At 46.7% G+C, this 25,357-nt stretch overlaps 1 protein-coding gene across 2 annotated transcripts in view; it reads right to left on the bottom strand.

The window, feature by feature from the left end:
• Positions 1-287: 287 nt before the first annotated feature.
• Positions 288-25,357, bottom strand: part of PNPLA4 (patatin like phospholipase domain containing 4) — a 41,661-nt gene continuing 16,591 nt past the window's right edge. For both annotated transcript variants that reach the window (XM_052663346.1, XM_052663347.1), the window contains exons 5-7: positions 15,973-16,038; positions 3,190-3,342; positions 288-968 (exon numbers count right to left, since the gene is read on the bottom strand). In XM_052663346.1, the coding sequence (XP_052519306.1) occupies positions 837-968; positions 3,190-3,342; positions 15,973-16,038 (351 nt within the window). In that variant the 3' untranslated portion in view covers positions 288-836. The remainder of the gene's footprint in view (positions 969-3,189; positions 3,343-15,972; positions 16,039-25,357) is intronic.

Consider the following 25,357-nt stretch of genomic DNA (forward strand, 5'->3'; position numbering starts at 1 on the left):
TTCAGTGGGATATGACTCAGCCGTCAAAACGAAGAAATTAATGCCATCTGTAGCACCACGGATGGACCGAGAGATTGTCACACCAAGTGAAGTGAAGCAGAGAATGAGAAATATTTTATGGCATCCCTTACATGCAAAATCTAAAGAGAAATGATACAAACGAACTTACTTACAAAACAGAAATAGACTCACAGACTTAGTGAATGAACTTATGATTGCCTATATACACTGGTTTATTTCACATGAATAACCAACAGGGACCTGCTGTCCAGCACAGAGAACTCTGCTCAATACTCTGTAATAACCTTATGGTTCCCAGGGGGAAGGATGTGGGAAAAGGCAGTTAGGGAGTTTGGGATGGACATGGACACACTGCTGTGTTTAACATGGAGAACCAGCAAGGACCTGCTGTGCAGCACAGGGAACTCTGCTCAATACTCTGTAATAACCTTACGGTTCCCAGGGGGAAGGATGGGGGAAGGGACAGCTAGAGAGTTTGGGATGGACGTGGACACACTGCTGTATTTAACATGGAGAACCAGCAAGGACCTGCTGTGCAGCACAGGGAACTCTGCTCAGTGTCATGTGGCAGCCTGGATGGGAGGGGAGTCTGGGGGAGAATGGATACATGCATATGTATGGCTGAGTCCCTTTGCTGTCCACTTGAAATCATCACAACGTTGTAAATTGGCTATACCTCAAAACAAAATTTTTAAAAGTTGCAAGCATTATAAAAACTCATAATAAAATTGATAGTGATGATAGGCTTTTATAAAAGGATTTAATTAGAAACCTCCCTGAAGAACTGTGTTCTCCATTAACAAGTTGTAAGCGTCCTACTCAAACCAACTTTCTTTAAGTAAAAACCTGCTGGCGTCATCGAAGCCCCATTGATAGAGCGATTCCATTGTCCTCCTGCTTGGTGGGAAGAGGGCCCGGTTGAGTCTCACCAAGTTTGCCACCGACAGCTAGGACACAAAGACACACGGGCACCGTAGGATACGACAGGGCTGGTCAATCAACCTTCTGTAAGCAAAGCCTGCTTGTTATACATACTATTAGCAATGCAAAAAAATATATATATATCAGTAGGAAGAAAATCATCTTAAAATGTGAACTGCAGGGCTTTCCAGTCAGTATAAACAAAATAATCTTAAAATCTGAACTGCGGGCTTTGCTGATGGCTTGGTGGTAAACAATCTGGCTGCCAGTGCGGTGGATGCAAGTTGGATCCCTGGTCCCGGAAGAGCCCACACATCTCAGGGCAGCTAAGCCTGTGCACCATGATTATTAAACCTGTGCCTGAGAGCCTGGGAGCTGCAGCTGCTGAGTTCACGTGCTACCACTACTGAAGCCCGTATGCCCTAGATCCTGTACTCTACAACTCGAAGCCGTTGCAGTGAGAAGTCGCTGCAATGAGAAGCCTGCTCTCTGCAACTCGAGAAAAGCCCGGATGGCAACTAAGCCCCAGCATACTCCCCACCCCCCAATACAAAACAAAACACAGAACTCCACACGTAGATTGCAAGAGGGTTTCTCAGCCTGGGTACCACTGACGTTTGGGGCCAGATGCTTCTCTGTGGGGGCGTCTGTCCTGCGCACTGTAGGATGCTGACAACATCCCTGAGCTCTGTCCCTAGATGCCAGTACACGTTCCCGACTTAGCCAGTGTCTCCTGCATACAATGGGTTTCCCTGGTGGCTCCAAAGGTGAAGAATCTTCCTGCCAATGCAGGAGCCACAGGCCCGATCCCTGGGTGGGGAAGATGCCCTGGAGGAGGGCATGGCAACTCACTCCAGCATTCTTGCCTGGAGAACTCCATGGACAGAGGCTACAGTCCCTCGGGTCACCAAGAGTCAGACACCACTGAGCAACTAACGCTTTCACTTTCGGGGGCTACAGTCCATGGGGTTGCAAAGAGTCGGATGTGACTTAGCACACATGCACCTGTATATAGTATCACTCCCTGCTGAGAACTAATTTTTGACTAGATTGAGGGAATCAACATTTTTGCCATTTCCTTCCTCACCTACCTCCCTGACCAGGGATCCAAGCCATACCCCCTGCTTTAGAAGTCTTAACCACTGGACTACCAAGGAAGTCCCCTCAGTACAGTTGTGAATGAGATCGTTTAATTGTTTTAAAAGGTGGCAATGATAAGTATGTAAAAACATTAGCAGAAAACTTAGGGCCTTACCAGGAAGGAAACAGCAACCCACTCCAGAATTCTTGCCTGGAGAATCTCATGGACAGTGGAGCCTGGCGGGCTATAGTCCATGGTGTCGCAAGAGTCGAGTCCATGGGGTCGCAAGAGTCGGACACGACTTAGCAACTAAATCACCACAACCATCACCACCACCACCACCAGGGAGGTAGCATCCCACATTCCATGTGGCAAAAAAAACCAGAATATAAACAACAGGAGCAATATTATAACAAATTCAAAAAAGACTCTTAAAAAAATTAATGGTCCACATTAAAAAAAAAAAATCTTAAAAAAAAATAAAATTGCACTTCCCTGCTGGTCCAGTGGTTCAGACTGCCTTCCAATGCAGGGGACACAGGTTTCAATCTCTATGGGGGGAACTAAGGGTCCCACATGCCACAGGGGACCCGAGCACCTCAACTACTGAGCCCAAGCACCTCAACTACTGAGCCCAAGCACCTCAACTACTGAGCCCAAGTGCCACAGCCACAGAGTCCATGCACTCTGGAATTAGGCTCTCCAGCCACACTAGAGAACCTGTGAGCTCTAGAGACCTCTCGCTGAAACAAGGAGCCTGCCCACCGCAACTAAGATCTAATGCAGACAACCAGTGAGCAAATAAGTCTTTAAGAAAAAATAAATAAATAAAATTGCATTGAAAACTTGCCAAGTATGCTGACCTGAAAAATAAGTGAAGAAATGGGAAATGTCCCACAGAGACAGTTCAACAATAGTAAAAAAAAAAAAGACTGCACACTCACAGTCTATAGGTACCTAGGTCCATACGCACGACATATGTTGTGACTCATTTAAAATATGGCAAAAACCACTATGATATTGGAAAGTAATTAGCCTCCAATTAAAATAAGTAAATTAAAACAGAATATGCATGCAAATCTGTATATACGATGGAGCTGCCAAGTGTGGGAAGCATGTGGAGAGTTTCAGGGGGTCTGTGACGGTCGAAGAACATCAGGACTCACCAGTACTTCCTGGTTGGTGACGCTAAGGTAGAAATGCAGCCGCCCTTTATCCTGTGGGGAGACATCCAGTCGCCCACTGAATGGGGAGATGGTCACTGTGCGGCCGACCGGCAGGATTGGCAGGCTGTTGGTGAAGCTTCCGTCCACCCACTTCTGTGGAGAGAATGGCCCCGGTCAGCACGTGGAGACTGCATCCCTCCCACGTGAAGACAGTGAGCGTGGACTTCCCCGAGACGACACCGTCCTTCTGAGAATCCGAGCCTTGGGGATGAACGCCCGTGAGTTACCATTGATGAGGACCAGCTGGATCGGATTTGTTTTGGAAGCGAAGCAAATCTCTGTATGCATATCATTAACCCACGGGATTCCGCGGTGGCTCCACGGTAAAGAACCTGCCTGCGATGTGTTCGATCCCTGGGTGGGGAAGATCCACTGGAGAAGGGCATGGCAACCCACTCCAGGATTCTTGCCTGGACAATCCCATGGACAGAGGAGCCTTCTGTGCTACAATTTATAGAGTCAACAAAGAGTCAGACATGACTGAGAACAGAACACACACACACAGCCTTTATGCATATAGTAAGAAGTTTGGGTTTATAGTAAGAAACCCATGGGTTTCCCTGGTGGTCAGCTGCCTGCCAGTGCAGGAGACCTGGGTTTGATTCCTGGGTCAGGAAGATCCCCTGGAGAAGGGAGTGGCAACCTGCTCCAGTATTCTTGCCTGGAGAACCCCAGGGACAGAGCAGCCCGGTAGGTTCTCAGTCCATGGGATCGCAAGAGTCAGACACGACTTAGTGACTAAACCAAACCAAGAAGTTTGGACGGAATCAGGAAATCTTTCCAGTTGTTTTAAAAGCTTTAAGTAGATTACTTAAGACCTTATTATTTTTTTTTAACTGATGATGGCACATGCATAAGAAGCCACATGTAACAAGCTTGGGATTTATCATCTAATCAGGATGCAAAGCCAAGTTGATTCTGACACTGAGCAGATCATCCCCCATAACGGGAGGCTCCATTTTTAACTTCAGAACTGCAAATTGGCATTGTCTATAGCCAAGTGAAAAGTAAATAAATAAAGGACCATCAGAAACACTTTCATCTCCAAAGTGACTCCTGAGTACATAGGGCCTCAAGCCTTGAAAATTCCGGGCGGGGTGGAAGGGCGAGAGAGGGGTATGAAGTGTTCAACAGGAGCATTGTTCAGAAGAGAGTCTGTGCTTTCAGACCTCAGCCCAAAGGAAAGAGAGGGAGAGACACAACGGCAGGACCGAGGACCGTCCACAGGCTTCTGCACACCTGGACACTGAGGGAAGGCTGAAGAAGCACAAAGGCGGAATTCCTCATGATGTTTCAAGTGAAAAAGACTTCCAATCTGTCCTTGAGCCCCAGAATCAGCTCGAACAATAAATACACAGACACACAAAACTGGAGTTCAAACGCTCCAAGCTATATCCAGATTGGAAATATCCTGCCGTGGATGTGGGAATACAAAGCTAAAAATTGTGGAGAACACCATGTCACTCACCCAGAGTCAGACATCCTGGAGTGTGAAGTCAAGTGGGCCTTAGGAAGCATCACTATGAACAAAGCTGGTGGAGGTGACAAAATTTCAGCTGAGCTATTTCAAATCCTACAAGATGATGCTGTTCAAGTGCTGCACTCAATATGTCAGCCAATTTGAGTTGGAAAACTCAGCAGTGGCCAGAGGACCAGAAAAGGTCCAGCCTCCTCCCAATTCCCAAGAAGGGTAGTACTCAAGTATGTGCTAACCACTGGACAATTGCACTCATCTCCCATACTAGTAGGATCATGCTTAAAATCTTGCATGCTAGGCTTCAGGGTCATGCCAACCGAGAACTTCCAGATGTGCAAGCTGCATTTAGAAAAGGCAGAGGAACTGCAAACCAAATTGCCAACATTCACTGGATCCTGGAGAAAGCAAGGGAATTCTGGAAAATATCTACTTCTGCTTCCTGCTTCACTGATTTATACTAAAGGCTTTGACTAAAGCCTTTCCAAAAACTGTGGAAAATTCGTAAAGACATGGGAATACCAGACCACTTTACCTGTCTCTGGAGAAACCTGTATGCCAGTCAAGAGGCAACAGTTAGACTCAGATGCAACAACTGACTGGCTAAAAAGAGGCTAAAAGGAGGCTGTAAACTCTCACCTAGCTTATTTACCCAATATGCAGAGTGTATCACACGAAATGCCAGGCTGGATGAATCCCAAGCTGGAATCAAGACTGTCAGAAGAAATATAAATGACTTCCAACATGCAGGTGATACCTCCCTAATGGCAGAAAGTGAAGAAGAACCAAAGAGCCTCTTGATGAAAGTGAAAAAGGAGAGTGATAAAGCTGAAATGAAACTCAACATTCAGAAAACTAGGATCATGGCAACCAGTCCCATCACTTCATGGCAAAGAGACGGGGAAACAGTGAAAGCACTGACAGATTTTATTTTCTTGGGCTGCAAAATCACTGCTGAAGCTGAAGCTTCAATCCTTTGGCCTCCTGATGTGAAGAACCGATTCATTGGAAAAGACCGTGATGCTGGGAAAGATTGCGAGTGGGAGGAGAAGGGGGTGAGAGAGGATGAGATGGGTGGATGGCATCATGGACCCAGTGGACATGAGTCTGAGCAAATTCTGGGAGACACTGGAGGACAGAGGAGCCTGGCACGCTGCAGTCCATGGGGACACAAACAGTAGGACACAACTTATCGACTGAACAACAGCAACCTCACAAAATAGTCTATTTTGGAGGAAAAAAAGCAAGGAGGTAAGGACTGAGAAACAGGTTAGCATAAAGCGTCCTTAACTGAGTTAAAGACCTTCATTCACCTTTTCTCAGATGTCTTTCTTTCTTTCAAACTGCTTTTCTTACCTGTTTTGATTTCTAGAGCAGGTGACTAAATGATAGTCATTGTTTACAAAGGCCTTGGCCAGCAACCACCTCCCCTCAGAGGAAATAAAAGTAAGTAAACAGAAAGTGAAAATGTGTTGAAGATCTCTGGTTGAGGGAACTGCATTTTGTTGTAGGAAAAAAAAAATAAGTGGATTCAATTAAAAGGAACCTGACCTGCGTAATCTGCTTACCGTCATTATTTTTTTAAAGAACAAAACACATTTATGTAAGTATTTATTATATACGCACATTTATATATGCTTGTGTACGTATAAACATGGATACACACACACACAAGACTAAACAAATACTGTCTAAAAAAGACAGATTTGTAATAAGAAGGCCCCACATTGTGAAGGAACTAGTCTATGTGAGCAGACTCCGGCAGACAGTGGAGGGCAGGGGAAGCTGCGTGCTGCGGTGCACGGGGTCGAAAAGAGTTGGACACGACCGAGCGAATGATCGTCAACAACAAACACACCTCAATAAAAATTAATTAATGTTAAAAAAGAAGGTCCCAGATATCTGGTTCTGTGCCTTACAGTCCTGGAGTTTTTTTTGTTTTTTTTCTTCTCTTCCCTCATTGCTTTGGATTTAGACACCAAATTCTGGAATAAGATAATACCTAGAAAGAGAGAGAGAGAGAGAAAGAACACCTTCCAAAATTACCTTTCATACCCTCAGTAGAATATCTCACCAATGAAACAAAAATTCACAGAGGTTTCATCAAGGGAAATAAAAAAATATGCACCAAGTGCCATATAACTTAACTGACAGCTCCCTTGTTTTATTCAACTGAAGGAAAAGAAGGGCAATCTGGCTCGTTAATGTGCAAAGTGTTCTAATTTACCATGGGGCTAATGAGTGCCGCTTAAGGGAATTGAAAGTCTTTTTTCCAAATTTTGTTCACTCTTGTTAGCTTATTCTGATTGGATAACGAGTCAGGGAAACAAACAGCTTATCAAGCGGCTTGATTAAATTTTCAGCGTTACTCGCTACTCTAACCATAACCCCAGCAGCTCAGATGCTGTAAATACAGTCCATCTTTGTCCTGATTCATGCTCTCATGAACTATATCACTCCCAGAACTACACACACACACACACACACACACACACACAGCCCACCCCACCCTCAGGCATGCTAATGCAAGCAAAATTTCTGGAAACAACAATAACATTACTAAATGCAAATACCTTATATCTCATGTGCTATAGATAGATTGATGCTTTTGAACTGTGGTTGTTGGAGAAGACTCTTGAGAGTCCCTTGGACAGCAAGGAGTTCCAAGCAGTCCATCCTAAAGGAAATCAGTCCTGAATATTCATTGGAAGGACTGAGGCTGAAGCTGAAACCAATACTTTGGCCACCTGATGCAAAGAGCTGACTCTTTTGAAAAGACTCTGATGCTGGGAAAGATTGAAGGTGAGAGGAGAAGGAGACGACAGAGGATGAGATGGTTGGATGGCATCACTGGCTCAATGGACATGAGTTTGGGTAAACTCCAGGAGTTGGTGATGGACAGGGAGGCCTGGCGTGCTGTTGTCCATCGGGTCACAAAGAATTGGACACGACCGAGCAACGGAACTGAACTGAACTGACTGATGGATAAATTAAAACTCTACATTCCCTATGCTGCTGGCCATGAATTAGCTGGCTGTTTGCAACATATTCCTCAAAATCATTCCCACTTCGTGGGCAGCATTCCATAAGCTGCCGTGACACCGAGGATTCCAAACTCTTGCTGATGGCTCTTCCCAGGAGAGTTTTGCCCTGAGTTTCTTAGTTTCAGATTACAGCACCCTCATTCACCAAATGAAATGGTAGGCCAAATAAAGTTAAAAAGAAAATTATTCCAGGAGAAAAACAAACCCGGAGGGGCAGTCATCTGCCAGCACACGCCAAGCCGGGTCTCACATGTGATGCCTTGAGGCTTCACACCAGGCTCGTGACCTCCAGCGGCTCATGTCATATAATTGAAGGCGAAGACTGTAAAGCTTAAGGCTGTCCCAAATACCAAAAGCGCTCACTTCTTCCTGCAGCAAGCCCTTTCAGAACACGCCATGCGTGCCTGGATATATGTTCCACACTGTGAGAAGCTCATGCTAGAACCTTGAGGCAGGGCTGGACTTGCTCTGCAAACAGTTTTGCCAGAAAGAGAAAGACAAATACCATATGATAACATTTATATGTGGAACATAAAATCTGACGCAAATGAACTTATCAACAAAGCAGAAACAGAGTCACAGAGAACTGTCAAGGGGGAGGGGCAGAGGGAGGGAGTGGGGAAGGAACGGACTAGAAGCTTGGGGTTAGCAGATTACACATAGGATGGATACTGTCTGAGCCACCAGGGAAGCCCAGGAATACTGGAGTGGGGTGCCACTCCCTGCTCCAGGGGATCCTCCCGATTGAGTCCTTAGCAAGCGGCAAACGGCCACCATGTGGCTGCGGAAACAAGCAAGCACCCCAAGGAGCACCCCGTCAGTCATCGTGTCCATGGGGTCCCCTCTTCCTGGGCTTTACTGCACAGCCAGGGGGAACCAGGGACTTCCCTGGTGGTCCTCGGATTCAGAATCCGCCTGCCAATGCAGGGGACACAGGTTCGGTGCCTGGTCCAGGAAGATCCCATGTGCCGTGGAGCAACTCAGCCCGGGAGCCACAACTACCGAAACCCTTGAACCACCGCTACTGAAGCCGACACGCCCTCGAGTCTGCTCTGGAAGAAGACAAGCCGCTGCAGTGAAAAGCCTTTGCACAGCTCGAGAGTGGCCTCCACTCACTGCAACTAGAGGAAGCCTGGGCGCGGCAACAGACTCAGTGCAACCAGCGACAAAATAAAGTGAATTAGTAAACGATGTTTAAAAACAAGCAGAAAATCATGACACTGCCCTGTGCCCAGAGGCCAGTCATCAGAGGGTCGTGCCTCACCTCCCAAGGTCAAATATATATATAAATATATGTATTTCTTACTATATGTAAATATAGATATATGTATTTCTTACTACATTGAAATATAAATATATATTTCTTACTATATATAAATATGCATTTTTAATTATATAAATATTTCTATTTCTTAATATACCTCTGTCTTAATATAATATCTATTTCTTAATATATATCTCTTGCTATATAAATATAAATGTATCTATTTCTTAATTATAAATATCTATTTCTTTATATATTTCTCACTATATATAAATATAAATATATATAAACATATCTATTTCTTAAAATACCTACTTCTTAATATATATATCTATTTCTTAATATATATAAGTATCTATTTCTTAATATATATCTACTTAATTATATAAATATTTCTTAATATATATAAATATATACAGTTCTTTATTTATATAAATATATATGATTTCTTTACATAGATAAATATACAGGTTTCTTCTATATAAAATATATATATTTCTTTAAATATATATAAATATATGTATATTTTAAGAAATGAACAAGACTTAGTAGCGCAAAAGGCCTGTGACTGACACAAACATTAGAGATCATCCTGGGAAAGGTGCCCCCTAACTCAGCTACATGTCTTCAGTGAAGTGAATGAGTGTTTCTGCATCTCAACTTCCTCAAGCTGAATGCCAAAGAATTGATGCTTTTGAACTGTGGTGTTGGAGAAGACTCTTGAGAGTCCCTTGGACTGCAAGGAGATCCAACCAGTCCATTCTGAAGGAGATCAGTCCTGGGTGTTCTTAGAAAAGAATGATGCTAAAGCTGAAACTCCAATATTTTGGCCTCCTCATGTGAAGAGCTGACTCATTGGAAAAGACTCTGATGCTGGGAGGGATTGGGGGTAGGAGGAGAAGGGGACGACCGAGGATGAGATGGCTGGATGGCATCACCGACTTGATGGACGTGAGTTTGAGTGAACTCTGGGAGTTGGTGATGGACAGGGAGGCCTGGCATGCTGCGATTCATGGGGCCACAAAGAGTTGGACATGACTGAGTGACTGAACTGAACTGAACATACAGTGGTAATATTCACTGTAGCACATGGGAGTGGCCTCTGATGCATCAGATAGAAAGCAATAACAACAGAAGTTTTGCTTCTTTTTCCCATGAAAGCAACATAGAAGGTACATTGGTAAGGTGCCCCTCCTCAAATCATGCAGGCCACAAGTCTTCCCAACTCTATCTGTCTCTAGCTACAGAGTGATCTGTGACCTCAAGATCCACAATAGCTGCCAGAGCTCTGGTCATCACGTCTAAGTTCTGGGCAGCAGGGAGGAAACAAATATACACGACCTCACTTCCTGTAAGTCCCACAGCAACTTGGCCTACCTCTCACTGCCCGCACTTAAGGGGATGGCCACACCTAGCAGCAAGGGACACTGGTGATCGGGACCTTTCAGCTACACGGCAATAAGTCCACATAAGAACTGGAGTTCCGTTACTGAGGAAGGAGAAGAGGACATCATATGTTGGAAGAAACTAGGAGCCATCACCACCCGCACCTCATTCATAATACAGCTATTACTACTTAAACACAGGACATGTTCAACATAGTTGTACAACATATTCGGGTGGCCAGAAAGATCACTGAGGTTTCCCCATATTACAGAAAACCCAAGTGGACCTTCTGGCCAACTCAGTACTAGCCTTCTGGGTCTCTGTTCTTTAACCTTCGTTCCACCCTCCCTTTCCTTTCTTCCCTACCTTAGCTCCATCCACCTTCTCCGTCAGCCCCTCTTAATTTACCCATCACATCAGAGATGCTGATGACTCCTAGATCCCAAATCCCCTTTTCATGATCATATATAATCTCGTAAGACACCTGAGTGCTTTGCATATATATTTTTTTTCCTGCCATTTAGCCATTTCTGTCATGATTATATATTATCAAGCAATAACTTGAAGTGAAATCATCACATTTCAGATCATCAAATTAAAGTTCATAACCATAATGTAAAGTTGATTTGGCTAGCATGTGTTGAACATTTATAGGTAAAAATAAGTGTTGACTTTTACTGCTCTAACGGAAAAATGCTACTGAGCTTACTTTAAAATCATTATGTCAAGTGGGGGTACTTCTCACATTTTTAAATGACAACAAAAAATCGTGCTCCTTGGTAACTGAGTATCTGCTACCTCTGAGAGGCAGTATTCGGAATTGGAGGGGGGCAGGCAAAAACCAGTTTTGAGATTTCCCAAGTGGTCTAGTAGCTCAGACTCCTTGCTCCCAATGCAGGGCGCACTGGTTCAATCCCTGGTCGGGGAACTAGACCCCACGTGCCTCAATTAAGAGATCCCATGTGACACAATCAAGACAGGGCACAGACAAATAAGTGAATATTTAAAATGGCTTTCTGCGAGCTTTTGCTTATGCTGCTTTAAAGAGAAAAAAAAATCAGTGTATATGATGTTTCTGAGTGGTCACGGAGAGGGTTTTAGCCAATAGCATGGAAGCCCATCCCTGCAAGTAATGCTTGTGCTAATAAAAACAGCTGAACCTGGACAAGGCAGACCACTTTAAGGTTCTCCGTGCCTGCCTCTCCGTGGCTTCATCCGGTGACTCAGCCTCACTTTTCTCATCTGCCCCTTTTAGACAATCATGCCAGGGCAGACTGGCTTGGCCAGGAATCCTATGAAAAGCACAGAAAAGGGCTGGAATGGCCAGGAAAAGTCAGAGGAAGAAAATCAAGAGGCCTCACAGCGTCCAAATTCAGAGAGATTCCCAGACACATTAGCCAAGAGATTTGTAAAAATCAATTCCCTGGTTTTGAGACCATCCACTGAGCACAGGCCTTTTGCAGGGTCTTCAAAGTGAATGAACCAATGACAGCTATTAAATGCTTTTCGTGTTCACATTTATAAACGACTACATACATATCACATGTCTATAAAATAAACGGCATTGACCATCCATGAAGGTGTGCCTGATTTGAATAGGTGTTACACAGTGTATGGGATTACAAAATATATATCTGCAGGGTGTGTTGCATAGCTGCTGTGTGGGGGACTCCCTGGTGGTCCAGTGGCTGAGACTCCAAGCTGCTAACGCAGGGGCCATCACGGTTTCAGTCCCTGCTCGGGAACTAGATCCCACAACGCCCTGCTAAGACGTCTCATGCTGTAGTTAAAAAATCCTTCATGCTGCAACTAAGACACAGAGCAGCCAAATAATACTTAACTAAACGGTGGCACTAGTGGTAAAGAGCCTGCCTGCCAACGCAGGCGAATCCGAGAGGCGCAGGTTTGAGTTCTAGGTCAGGAAGATCCCCTGGAGGAGGGCACGGCAACCCACTCCACTGTTCTCGCCTGGAGAATCCCATGGACAGAGGAGCCTGGTGGGCTACGGTCCATGGGGTTGCAGAGTCAGACATGACTGAGCGACTTAGCACACACACAAATAAATAGCTACTGTGTTGGAGCATAAGACGCTTATCTCTGGTGTGCATTAAGTAGACACTGTGTCTGGTTATCAGTGTGTGCGCTGGTGTGTAGGCTACGGAAGACCAGGATCAGACAGGATGGTGAAATTTTAGAGCACAAACATGTTTGCAGGACACAGAAAGAAGCTGGCAGAAATGACTTCGGGCAGGGTGGACAGCAGAGAGCAGGCGGCTCACTCAGTTCAGTCGCTCACTTCAGCTCAGTCCAGTCACTCAGGCGTGTCCGGCTCTGTGCGACCCCATGAATCGCAGCACGCCAGGCCTCCCTGTCCGTCACCAACTCCCAGAGTTTACCCAAACCCATGTCCATCGAGTCGGTGATGCCACCCAGCCATCTCATCCTCTGTCGTCCCCTTCTCCTCCTGCCCCCAATCCCTCCCAGCATCAGGGTCTTTTTCAGTGAGTCAACTCTTCCCATCAGGTGGCCAAAGTACTGGAGTTTCAGCTTTAGCATCATTCCTTCCAAAGAACACCCAGGACTGATCTCCTTTAGGATGGACTGGTTGGATCTCCTTGCAGTCCAAGGGACTCTCAAGAGTCTTCTCCAACACCACAGTTCAAAAGCATCAATTCTTCGGTGCTCAGCCTTCTTCACAGTCCAACTCTCACATCCATACATGACCACTGGAAAAACCACAGCCTTGACTAGACGGACCTTGTTGGCAAAGTAATGTCTCTGCTTTTCAAAATGTTATCTAGGTTGGTCATAACTTTTCTTCCAAGGAGTAAGCATCTTTTAATTTCATGGCTGCAATCGCCATCTACAGTGATTTGGGAGCCCCAAAAAAATAAAGTCTGACACTGTTTCCACTGTTTCCCCATCTATTTCCCATGAAGTGATGAGACCAGATGCCATGATCTTCGTTTTCTGAATGTTGAGCTTTAGGCCAACTTTTTCACTCTCCTCTTTCCCTTTCATCAAGAGGCTTTTGAGTTCCTCTTCACTTTCTGCCATAAGGGTGGTGTCATCTGCATATCTGAGGTTATTGATATTTCTCACGGCAATCTTGGTTCCAGCTTGTGCTTCTTCCAGCCCAGCGTTTCTCATGATGTACTCTGCATATAAGTTAAATAAGCAGCATGACAATATACAGCCTTGACGTACTCCTTTTCCTATTTGGAACCAGTCTGTTGTTCCATGTCCAGTCTAGTCAAGGCTATGGTTTTTCCAGTAGTCATGTATGGATGTGAGAGTTGGACTATAAAGAAAGCTGAGCACTGAAGAATTGATGCTTTTGAGCTGTGGTGTTGGAGAAGACTCTTGAGAGTCCCTTGGACTGCAAGGAGATCCAAGCAGTCCTTCCTAAAGGAAATCAGTCCTGAATTTTCATTGGAAGGACCGGTGTTGAAGCTGAAACTCCAATACTCTGGCCACCTGATGATGTGAAGAGCTGACTCATTGGAAAAGACCCTGATGCTGGGAAAGATTGAGGGCAGGAGGAAAGGGGACAACAGAGGATGAGATGGCTGGATGGCATCACCGACTTGATGGACATGAGTTTGGGTAAACTCCAAAAGTTGGTGATAGACAGGGAGGCCTGGCATGCTGTGGTTCATGGGGTCGCAAAGAACAACTGAGCGACTGAACTGAACTGAACTGAGTCTATGACAAAGGAGGGAAGAATATACACTGGAGAAAAGACAGTGTCTTCAGTCAGTGGTACCTGGACAGCTACATGTGAAAGAATAAAATTAGAACGCTTCCTATCATCAAACACAAAAATAAACTCAAAATGGATCAAAGACATATATTTAAGGCTGGACACTATGAAACTCTTAGAGGAAAACACAGGCAGAACACGATTTAACATAAATTGCAGTAAGATCTTTCTGACTCACCTCCTAGAAGATAGAAAATAAAAACAAAAATCAACTAGGAGGACCCAGTTATACTCAAAAGCTTTGGCACAGCAAACGAATTCATAAATAAGACAAAACGACAAGCCTTAAAACGGGAGAAAATATTTGCAAATGAAGCAACTGACAAGGCATTAATCTCTAAAATACACAAACAGCTCATGCAGCTCAATATGAAAAAAAAAAATCTGCAAACAGTAAATGCTAGAGAGGGTGTGGAGAAAAGGGAACCCTCCTACACTGTTGTTGACCATGTAAATTGATGCAGCCACTATGGAGAACAGTATGGAGGTTCTTCACAAAACTAAAAACAGAAGCACCACATGACCCAGTAACCGCACTCCTAGGCATACAACCCGACAAAACCATAATTCAAAAAGACACATGCACCCCCACGCGCACTGCAGCACTATTTACAAACCCAGGACGTGGATGCAACCTAAATGTCCATCGACAGAAGAACAGATGAAGATGTGGTACACACAGACGATGGAAAATTACTCAGCCACGAGAAGGAACGAAACGGTGCCACTGACAGGACGTGGACGGACCTAGAGACCGTCATACAGACTGAACTAAGTCAAGAAGAGAAAAGCAAATATCCTATAAGATCACTTACGCGTGCAGTCTAGAAAAATGGTACAGATGAGCTTATCTGGCAAAGCAGAAGGAGACAGACAGACTGAGAACAAATGTATGCAGACCAAGAGGAGAGGCGGCGGAGAGGGATGACCTGAGAGACTGGGGTTGATATATCTACACTACTGACACTGTGTCTAACGTAGAAAAGCAACGAGAAACTGCTGTAGAGCCCAGGGAACTCGACTCAGCGTTCCATGGTGACCTAGCGGGGAAGAAAATTCAAAAAAGAGGGAATATATGGAAACACTCGGGTGATTCACTTTGCTGGACGGCAGAACTAAGAACCGGAGAAGGCGATGGCAGCCCACTCCAGCACTCTTGCCTGGAAAATCCCATGGATGGGGGAGCCTGGGGGGCTGCCGTCTACGGGATCGCACAGAGTCGGGCACGACTGAAGCACCTTAGCAGAACTAACAACAGGGCTTCCCGATGGCTCAGGGGTAAAGAATCCACCTGCCAGTGCAAGAGATGCAAGAGATACAGGTGCGACCCCCAGGTGGGGAAGATCCCCTGGAGAAGGCGATGGCAGCCCACTCTGGTACTCTTGCCTGGAGAGTCCCATGAACAGAGGAGGCCGGGGGGTCACAGAGTCGGACATGACTGGGCATGCGCACACAACACTGCAAAGCAGCTGTACTTCAATAAATTGTTTACAAGCTCTGCTGCTTCTTTGGATATTCAAAATAAGGGCAAAGTGTTTTGTTTTGTTTTGTTTTAACCAGAGGAAAAACGGAGGGCCCTAGTCAATCATTCTCAATCACGAAATCTCAACTCTAGGGTACCATGGCCCTTGCACTGGACTTTTTTTCTGTTGTTAAACAGACACAAACCTATGAGACCAAAGTCACAGGAACAGACTGGGAGCCGCCAGTAATAACAACAATCCTGGATCTTCCGAAAGGAAACGGATGACCCCAGGAACCAGGGATCCCACGTCAGCTCTAGGACGCTTACCTGCCCTTTGTATTCCACTGGTTTCAGTCCTGCATAGATGGGCAGGAAGCTGCTGGCCAGCAGGACCTAGTGGACAAAATTAAGACACAGCTTGTGAAATGAGATAGCAACACGCCCTACCATCTATTTCACACGTCACCTACTAGGAGGTTACAACTGTTTAAACACAAAATGAAGTGAAAGTGAAGTCATTCAGCCAAGTCCGACTCTTTGCAAACCCATGGACCGTAGATTACCAGGTTCCTCCGTCCATAGGATTTTCCAGGCAAGAATACTGGAGTGGGTTGCTGTTTCCTTCTCCAAAATCTACTATAAAAATGAAATACAGTCCATGTATTTCATGCACAGAGTAAAACCGAAAGCATTAGTAGCTCAGTCATGCCCAACTCTTTACAACCTCATGGACTGGGGTCTTCCCAGGCTCCTCTATCCAAGGGATTCTCCAGGCAAGAATACGGGAGTGGGTTGCCATTCCCTTCTCCAGGGGATCTTCCCAACCCAGGGATTGAACCTGGGTCTCCTGCATTGCGGGCAGAATTTTTTATCAAGTGAGCCACGAGGACATGCTTAAACAGAAGATAAAATTTTTCATGTTGGAAAAGACATTAAAGACATTGGACAATTCATGGTCCTCTGATTCCATCGCCTTCACCTGAGAAACACTGGCACTTTAATGGCAGATGGTCGAGTCACTGCACAATTAAAGTCCAGTTCAGTTCAGTCACTCAGTTGTGTCCGAGTCTTTGTGACCCCATGAAGCACGGCACACCAGGCCTCCCTGCCCATCTCCACCTCCTGGAGTTTACTCAAACTCATGTCCAACAAGTTGGTGATGCCATCTAACCATCTCATCCTCTGTCATCCCCTTCTCCTCCCGCCTTCAATCTTTCCCAGCATCAGAGTCTTTTCAAATGAGTCAGCTCTTCACATCAGATGGCCAAAGTACTGGAGTTTCAGTTTCAGCATCAGTCCTTCCAATGAACACTCAGGACTGATCTCCTTTAGGTTAGACTGGTTGGGTCTCCTTGCAGTCCAAGGGACTCTCAAGGGTCTTCTCCAACACCATGGTTCAAAAGCATCGATTCTTCAGCGCTCAGCTTTCTTTATGGTCCAACTCTCACATGCATACATGACCACTGGAAAAACCACAGCCTTGACCAGACGAACCTTCGTTGACTAGACGGATTAAAGTCCAGGTGTGTCTAAATTCCCTCAGTCGTACAGGCTGCAAGTCAGTTATTTACAATGTTCTGTGCCACACTGTGAGAATCATTTGGACGTTTCAGTCTTGCGGAGGAACAAACCCCTCTGGTTGTCATGGCATTGGTTAGCTCACAGCTGAGGGATGTTTGCATTTATGTCACCAGGCTGTCACTGAGGGAAGAATACATGTTACATGCCAGGGACACGCCCTGGGTATGTAATGAGACACTGCCAGCTAGGCGCACCAATTATACTTTACCTTCCATTCAAAAAGTGGAAAAAAGACTGCGGTTGCAAATATTACTGTCTCCTCCCACAAGAAAAGCCAGGTTCTGGGGAGCTTTCCTGACACGCACAAGTTTTTATTGTGCGATGCAGTTTGCAAACCGCTGTGTTCTATCAGGAAAGATACAGCGTTAGATAGTGACTGCTTAAGCTCCAAACCTTCAGTTGGTAAGTGAAGACTCCATCGCTGTTTTCTGTGAAAGGTTTCATCAAGCTTCTTTTCCCAGCAGGAATTATTCAGAGATGGGTTATGAGCCTTAAAAATGACTTGTGCAACATCCACGAGGGCTTCCCAGTGGCACTAGTGGTAAAGAGCCCGCTTACCACGGCAGGAAACAGAAGAGACGCGGGTTCAGTCCCTGGGTCAGGAAGATCCCCTGGAGGAGGAAATGGCAACCCGCTCCAGTACTCCTGCCTGGAGAATCCCATGGACAGAGGAGCCTGGCGGGCTGCAGTCTACGAGGTTGCAGAGTCAGATACAACTCAGCAGCTGAGCATACCCAACATCCAGTAAGAGTTACTTAGAAGCCAGAAGGGCATTTCCCCCAAAGAAACCATGCTGTACCTGTGATGTGTGAGGTCAGCTCTCACAAGCTGATTTATTCAGAAGGGCAAATAAGGAGAGGCCCAGTCACCAGCATAACGACCTGGTGGGAAGGGCCGACTCACCGGAAAAGACCCCGATGCTGGGAAAGATTGAGGGCGGGAGGAGGAGGAGGGGACGACAGAGGACGAGATGGGTGGATGGCCTCACCGACTCAAGCACTGACACATAAACACACGACCGTGTCTAAAACAGAGAGCTAGTGGGAAGCTGCTGGATTAGCGCAGGGAGCTCAGCCTGGTGCTCTGTGATCACCTAGAGGGCTGGGATAGGGCGGGGGGACGTTCAAGAGGGATGCGATGTGAGGGCGTGGATGGATGTACATATATGGCTGATGCATTTCATTGCAGAGCAGAGACCAGCACAACATGGTAAAGCAACTATACTCCAGTTAAAAAAAACACTTATGATAAACCATAATATATTAAAAAACAGAATGCACATATATGTGTGTGTGTGTGTGTAACTGAATCACTGCCGTACAACAGAAAATAATAACAACTGTAAATCAACTACACTTCAATAGAAAGAAAAAAGAAAAAAAGAAGAAATTGGGGTGGGAGGTGGGAGGGAGGTTTAAGAGGGAGAGGACGTGTGTGTACCTACGGCTGATGGGTGTGGACTGGATGGCAGAGACCAACACAATATTGTGAAGCAATGATCCTCCAGTGAAACATAGAGAAGTAAACAAAGGGAGAACTGTAAGGTGTCGAGCGCAAAGCACGGACCCGAGGTATGGTGGCAGCCCTGCACGGGAGCTCTCAGCCTTCTAAGGAGGGTCGGTGCAGACCAGCCCACTGGGGCATTCATCTCCAAAATCTCAGCTTCCGTGTGGGCGTGACAGCATAGGGTGCCACGCCTGCCGCTACCCGCACCCTTTGCAGAAGGGTGCAAGCCGGGGTGAGCAGCCTCTCTGGTGGTTTGCAGAAGATCACAGCCATCAGTGGGGACGATAGGATGGAAACCAAGCAAACTCAGGCCCAACCTTGTCAGCCCCCTAGTCGCCCTGATCAGCTTTCAGCACAAGACTGGACACAGTTCCGGCCACTGCCTTCACCCTAATTCATCACTTGCCCACTCCTATAAAAACACGTAATTACAGGGGCTTCCCTGGTGGCTCAGTGGTAAAGAATGTGCCCGCCAATGCAGGAGACATGGGTTTGATCCCTAGGTCGGGAAGATCTCCTGGAGGAGGGCAATGGCAACTCACTCCAGTATTCTTGCCTGGAGAATCCGCGTGGGCAGAGGAGCCTAGCGGGCTACAGTCCGTGGGGTCGCAGAGAGTCGGACATGACTGAGTGACTTAACACTTTCTAGCCGGTGCTCTGGGACCACCCAGCAGGATAGGGTGGGGAGGGAAATGGGAGGGGAATTCAGGATGTGGTGTGGTGGGGGAACACATGTATACTTCGGGCTGATTCATGTTGATGTAGGCAAAAACCATCACGAGATTGTAAAGTCATTATCCTCCACAGGCTCTTCAAGAGTCAGGAAAGACTGAGCAACTTCACTTTCAATTATTCTCCAATTAAAATTAATTTTAAAAAAAGCAGCTGTGAAACAAAAAAAAAGTACAATGGATACAGTGCTGGGGGGAAAAAAAAATTTATTCCAGGACTTCCCTGGTGGTCCAGTGGTTAAGAATCCACCTGCCAATGCTGGGGACACGGGCTCGACTCCTGGTCAGGAAAGGAAGGTGCCACAGCCCACAAGGCAACGGGGCCCACTGACTACAGCTACTGAGCCTGTGCCCCGCAACGAGAAGCCACTGCAAGAAGCCTGAGGACTCCGACTCCAGGGCAGCCCTTGCTGCCCGCGACTGCAGAAAGGCCGCGCTCAGCATCGCCATGAGTGCAGAAACAAAGCAGCGCAGAAAACAACTACAGACCCTGGGTGTGCTCCGCAAGCACAGCGCGGCTCTTTAATGAAGTTGCCAGCAAGCAAAAGGCAAGGCTGAACTAAAGCAGTAACGGAAACAGCCTGCGTCCGGCACACATCTTGGAAATGACAGGACTTAGAGGCCTTTAATTCGGGCTTCCCTCGAAGCTCAGTTAGTGAAGAATCTGCCTAACACTATGGGAGACCTGGGTTCAATCCCTCGGTCAGGAAGATCCCCTGGAGGAGGAAATGGCAACCCGCTCCACTATTCTTGCCTGGGGAATCCCATGGACAGAGGAGCCTGAAGTCAGAAATGACTGAGTGACTTCACTTTCACTTTCAGTTATCCTCCAATTAAAGGTAATTAAAGAAAAAAAAAAACAAAGCGGTGAAAAAAATGATAAAGTACAATGGATACAGTGGTGGGGGAAAAATTATTACAGAATTTCCCTGGTGGTCCAGTGGTTAAGAATCCACCTGCCACACATGTACACCCATGGCTGATTCATGTGACTGTATGGCAAAAACCACCACAATACTGTAATTAGCCTCCAATTTAAAAAAAAAAAAAAGAATCCACCTGCCAACGCAGGGGACACATTTCTTACTGTCCACGGGGTCGTAAGAGTCAGACACGACTTACCGACTAAACCACCGCCACAGGGGCCTTTAAACAACCGAAGACACTCGGTAACTCTAGTCACTTATTTCACTGAGCATGCATGCTCAGTCGCTTGGTCGTGTCTGACTCTTTGAGACCCCATGGACTGTAGCCCATCAGGCCCCTCTGTCCGTGGGATTCTTCAGGCAAGAATACTGGAGTGGGTTGCCATTTCCACCTCCAGGGGATCTTCCTGACCCAGGGATAGAACCCCTAACTTCACTATAACAGCTCGTTTCACTGTGCTATGCACACGTGTGGCTTGCAAAAACAAAGAGAAAAAAAAAAAACCACCACTACCTTTAGAAGCTGAACTATCTGGGTTCCCCCATCCCTCCTGACAAGATATAAAGTGAAGTTCACAAGTTAATGCCTGGATCTCTTTTGGAGGTATTGAGATGAAAAATGCTATCCAATTACTTTGTCACAGATAGAAACAGTTAAGAATCCTCTGAACGGGTTTGAAGAGTGCAGTGAACTGGAAAATACCCATCATTTTCCCCCAAAATCAATGTATTTGTTCTGTCACAGTTTATTCAGGCTACTGATTTGTGTATCAAACTGTGGTTAGTAGGAAAATTGGCTTTCGACAGACAGGAACTAAGCAGCTTTTCTTCCTGACTGCAAGCAAATAGCATTTTCTAAGGAGGGAGGTAGTTAATGAGATATGAAACACTATGGCTAAACGGGCTCTTTTACCGTCTTAAACTCACCGGCCCTCAGTGAAATTTTTCTTAATAAATCTCGATATGTCTAGGGCCGGGGGTGGGTGGGGGGTCCTCAAGCGGGGGTGTCTGAGCCCTCCAACGGATATTTAGCCACATCTTGGGGATGCTCTTTGGTTGGAAGCACTGGCACAGAAGGTAGGAACCTAGTGTTCCTTCCCCGTCACTTAGTCCAGCACCGTAAGAATTAACGCGTGTGTCGGACTTCCCTGGTGGTCCAGCGGCTGAGACTCTTACGCTCCCAGTACAGGCAGCCCTGGATCCATCCCTGGTCAGGGAACTAGACACCACACACCGCAGCTTAGTGCTCACAGGCCTCAACTGAAGAGCTTGCGTGTTGCAGCAAAAAGCAAAGATCCCGTGCGCCACAAGTAAGAACTGATAGAGTCAAAAAAAAAAAAAAAAAAAAAAAGGAAAGAATTACATGGATGTTAAACCACTAATTCGGCTTTTGTTTCTCTGAGCTTCCCTGGTACCTCAGTGGTAAAGAATCCAGTTGCGATGTAAGGAGACACAGGAGACTCGGGTTCAGTCCGTGGGTTGGGAAGATCCCCTGGAGGAGGGCACGGCAACCCACTCCAGGATTCTTGCTGGGACATTTCCCACAGACAGAGGGGCCTGGTGGGCTACAGTCCTCGGGATCGCACACAGCCACACACGACTGGGCAAATTAGCACACACACATGCACCCGAAGTACACCATGCTAAGAATAAACGTTAGTAACTTCCTTTACGACCGGATAAACCACAGCCAAGTGCGCATTCCACACGTTAGGACTAGCTCTTCTCATTTTTCACTGCACAGAAAAGAGGTGTTTAGAAAATGATGTAGCCCGGCCTCCTTGGAGAATAAATTCTCAACAAGTCTCATTTGTGCCTAAAGTTGACTGTGGCGTTTAATGAGAATCTGGCTGTTTATTCAGAGCCTGCTGGTGCACTTGAAATTCAAAGACAGGCTCAAATTTATCTTCCCCAGTCTTTCCAACGTAATGACCAATCTTAAATTCAGTCCTTATTTCACCTTCGAAAGGCTCAATGTGAGCTGTCCCTGAGAAAAAACACGCTCACTGTGTGCAGGGAAATTGAGGACATCGTAGTGATGGAGACGGGGTTCTTCTTTCCGAGAGGGACACCATTCTGCATGGACGCCCTCCTGGGTGTGTGTGTATCAGAGGGCCTCCGTGGATGTCGAAGGACCATCTCAGAGCATACACACAGTGGGCGAGCTTTAAACACAGATTCAACAGTTTGTACCAATTTAGACAGGTGCCAAAGCTCTATCCCTCTGCTGTCACTGTTGTTTAGCTCCTGAGTCATGTCCAACTCTCTCTGACCCCTATGAACGGTAGGTAACCTGCCAGGCTCCTCTGTCCATGGGATTCTCCAGGCAAGAATACTGCAGTGGGTTGCCATTTCGTTCTCCAGGGGGATCTTCCCAACATAGGGATCAAACCCTCCTCTCCCGTGTCTCTTGTAATTGGCAGATTCTTTACCAGCTGAACCACCAGGGAAGCCCCATCCCTCTGCGGCATGGTTAATTTCAAAATCATTTCTGCTCAGCTGTGGGGGTGATACATGACTTTTTAAAATCTTTTTCTCTTACTGAGATACAGCTGATTTACTATGCTTTTTTTTTTGTTTGTTTGGAGTATAATTGCTTTGCATGGTTGTGTTAAGTGTCTGCTGTACAAAAGCCGGTGAATCAGCCATACGTATAACCTCCCCTCTCGAGCCTCCCTCCCATCTCCCCATCCCATCCCTTTAGGTCATCACAGAGCACACAGCTGAGCTCCCTGTGCTGGGAAACCATAAACAAGACGGAAAGACAGCCCTCTGAATGGGAGACAATATTTGCAACAAAGGAGGGATTTCCAAAATGTACAAGCAGCTCATACAGCTCAATAAAAGAAAATTAAAAAAACAAAAAGTGCTTGGAAGACCTAACAGACATTTCTCCAAAAATAAAAAAAAAAGATATATGGACAGCCAACAAACACATGACTTGGTTTTAAAAAAAGGATTTGCTTCTCTGCGTATCCTTTGCTGAAGGCTAATATTACAATACATTTGGATTTCCTGATTGTATGTTTCCTTTTGAAGAAAAATAGCCCAGAATAAAACCTGGAGCATAAAAGGCATGAACTCAGGTGAACGCATTTAGACATTTGGGGGGACACTACACAAAGGGGGCCACAGATAAAGGAATTCCCAAGGACCCATGATGGCAGATCAAAACAGTCAATCTTGAGGGAGATCGACCCTGGATATTCACTGGAAGGAACTTTGCTGAAGCTCCAGTATTTTGGTCATCTGATGTAAACAGACGACTCATTGGAAAAGTCCCTGATGCTGGGAAAGATTGACGGCAGAAGGAGAAGAGGGCATCGGAGAATGAGATGGTTGGACGGCATCCCTGATGCAATGGCCGTGAACGTGGGCAAAGTCCAGGAGACAGTGAGGGACAGGGAGGCCTGGCGTGCTGCCGTCCATGGGGTCACCAAGAGTCAGACACGACTGGGTGACTGAACAAGCAAACAAACAAAGAACCCATGACAAGTATTCGCCTCTGTGCCTGGGTCCCCCAGGGTTTCCCTAGCGGCTCAGGTGGTAAAGCATCCGCCTGCAATGCAGGAGACCGGGGTTCGGTCCCTGGTTTCGGAAGATCCCCTGGAGAAGGGCATGGCAACCCGCTCCAGTATTCCTGCCTGGAGAATCCCAGGAACAGAGGAGCCTGGCGGGCTACAGTCCATAGGGGTGGGGGTCACAAAGAGTCAGACCCGACTGAGCACAAGTGGGTCTCCTTGTAGAGTCTCCCCAGGGCTGGGGTCGTAGGGTAGGATGGGGGTCAGCTGCACCCCCGGGCTCTGCAGGGCACTGCCTTCCTGGGAACGCCTCCTCTGCTGTGCCCTGTGTTGGTGAGGGCCTGGCACTCTCAGACCTCTGATGGCAGAGCCCCCAGTGCTGTCTGAAAGGCCTTCTCCCGTGCTCTGGGACCACAGGGCCTGGCTTCAGTCTAGACGGCTGAATGACCGTCACCTGACCCTGTCATCAGAAGGTTCCCCGGCCAGATGGCCACGCCCTTCCTGTTCCATCCTAAACAGGCAGTCTCCTTCTTTCCAGGACGCCCAGGCTGAGAACGTTCCAAACCTTTAAGTCCTCCTTCCGTTTTGTGGAACAATTCCATCTTGAAGTCTCTTCCCTCTTCTCGTCTCTCACTCTAAGCAGCCAAGAGAAACCAGGTTGCTCTTTCCACGCTGTGCTTGGAAACTGCCCCCAAACACCCAACATGACCACTAGCGAGCTGTAGCCTCCACAGAACACGGGAGGACACGCACATGATTCTTCTTGGTCAGCTCATGACAAGGATGACCTTTCCTCCGCCGTCTGCTTAAGATTTCTGGGTTTCCAGGGACTCTGCTGGCGGTCCAGTGGTTAAGGGTCCGCCTTGCAATGCCAGGGACGTGGGTTCGATCCTTGGTAGGGGAATTAGGATCCCGTTTGTGAAGGCTAGGCGTGGGGACTACTGATACCACGTGCTCCGGACCAGACACAGCATAACTAGGGAGCCCGTGGACTGCGAAGAAACATCCCACGTGATGCAACGCAAAGTTCCCAAGGGCCGCAGCTAAGATCAGATGCAGCCAAATAAAGTAACTAACAACAACAAAAATTCCTCACTTCCGTCTGTGACCTCATCCACACGGCCTGCGCTCTCCAGGTTTCTCTAAGAAGATGGAGGCTCTCTCCCAGTTTCGTGTTTTCTTTCCGAGTCCTCACCGGAACCCCCTGCGGCAGTGCAGGCTTTTGCTGACCTGTGCCTCTAAACTCACTGAGCCCCTTCCTGGTCGTTAACTCAGTTACAGAGCCACTTGAGCTATTTGTTACAGAGCCTTCTCGCCTCTCAGTGCCAGTCCCCTGCTCTAGTCCATTCAGCTGCTACAGCAAAATCCCACAGACGGGGAGGCTAAGGAAACGACGGTTTACCTGGCACAGCTGTAGAATCTCGGCAGTACGAGCCTCCGTGTCTGC

The sequence above is a fragment of the Budorcas taxicolor genome, chromosome X (genome assembly GCF_023091745.1).
Source record: "Budorcas taxicolor isolate Tak-1 chromosome X, Takin1.1, whole genome shotgun sequence".
In the NCBI taxonomy this organism is placed as follows: domain Eukaryota; kingdom Metazoa; phylum Chordata; class Mammalia; order Artiodactyla; family Bovidae; genus Budorcas; species Budorcas taxicolor.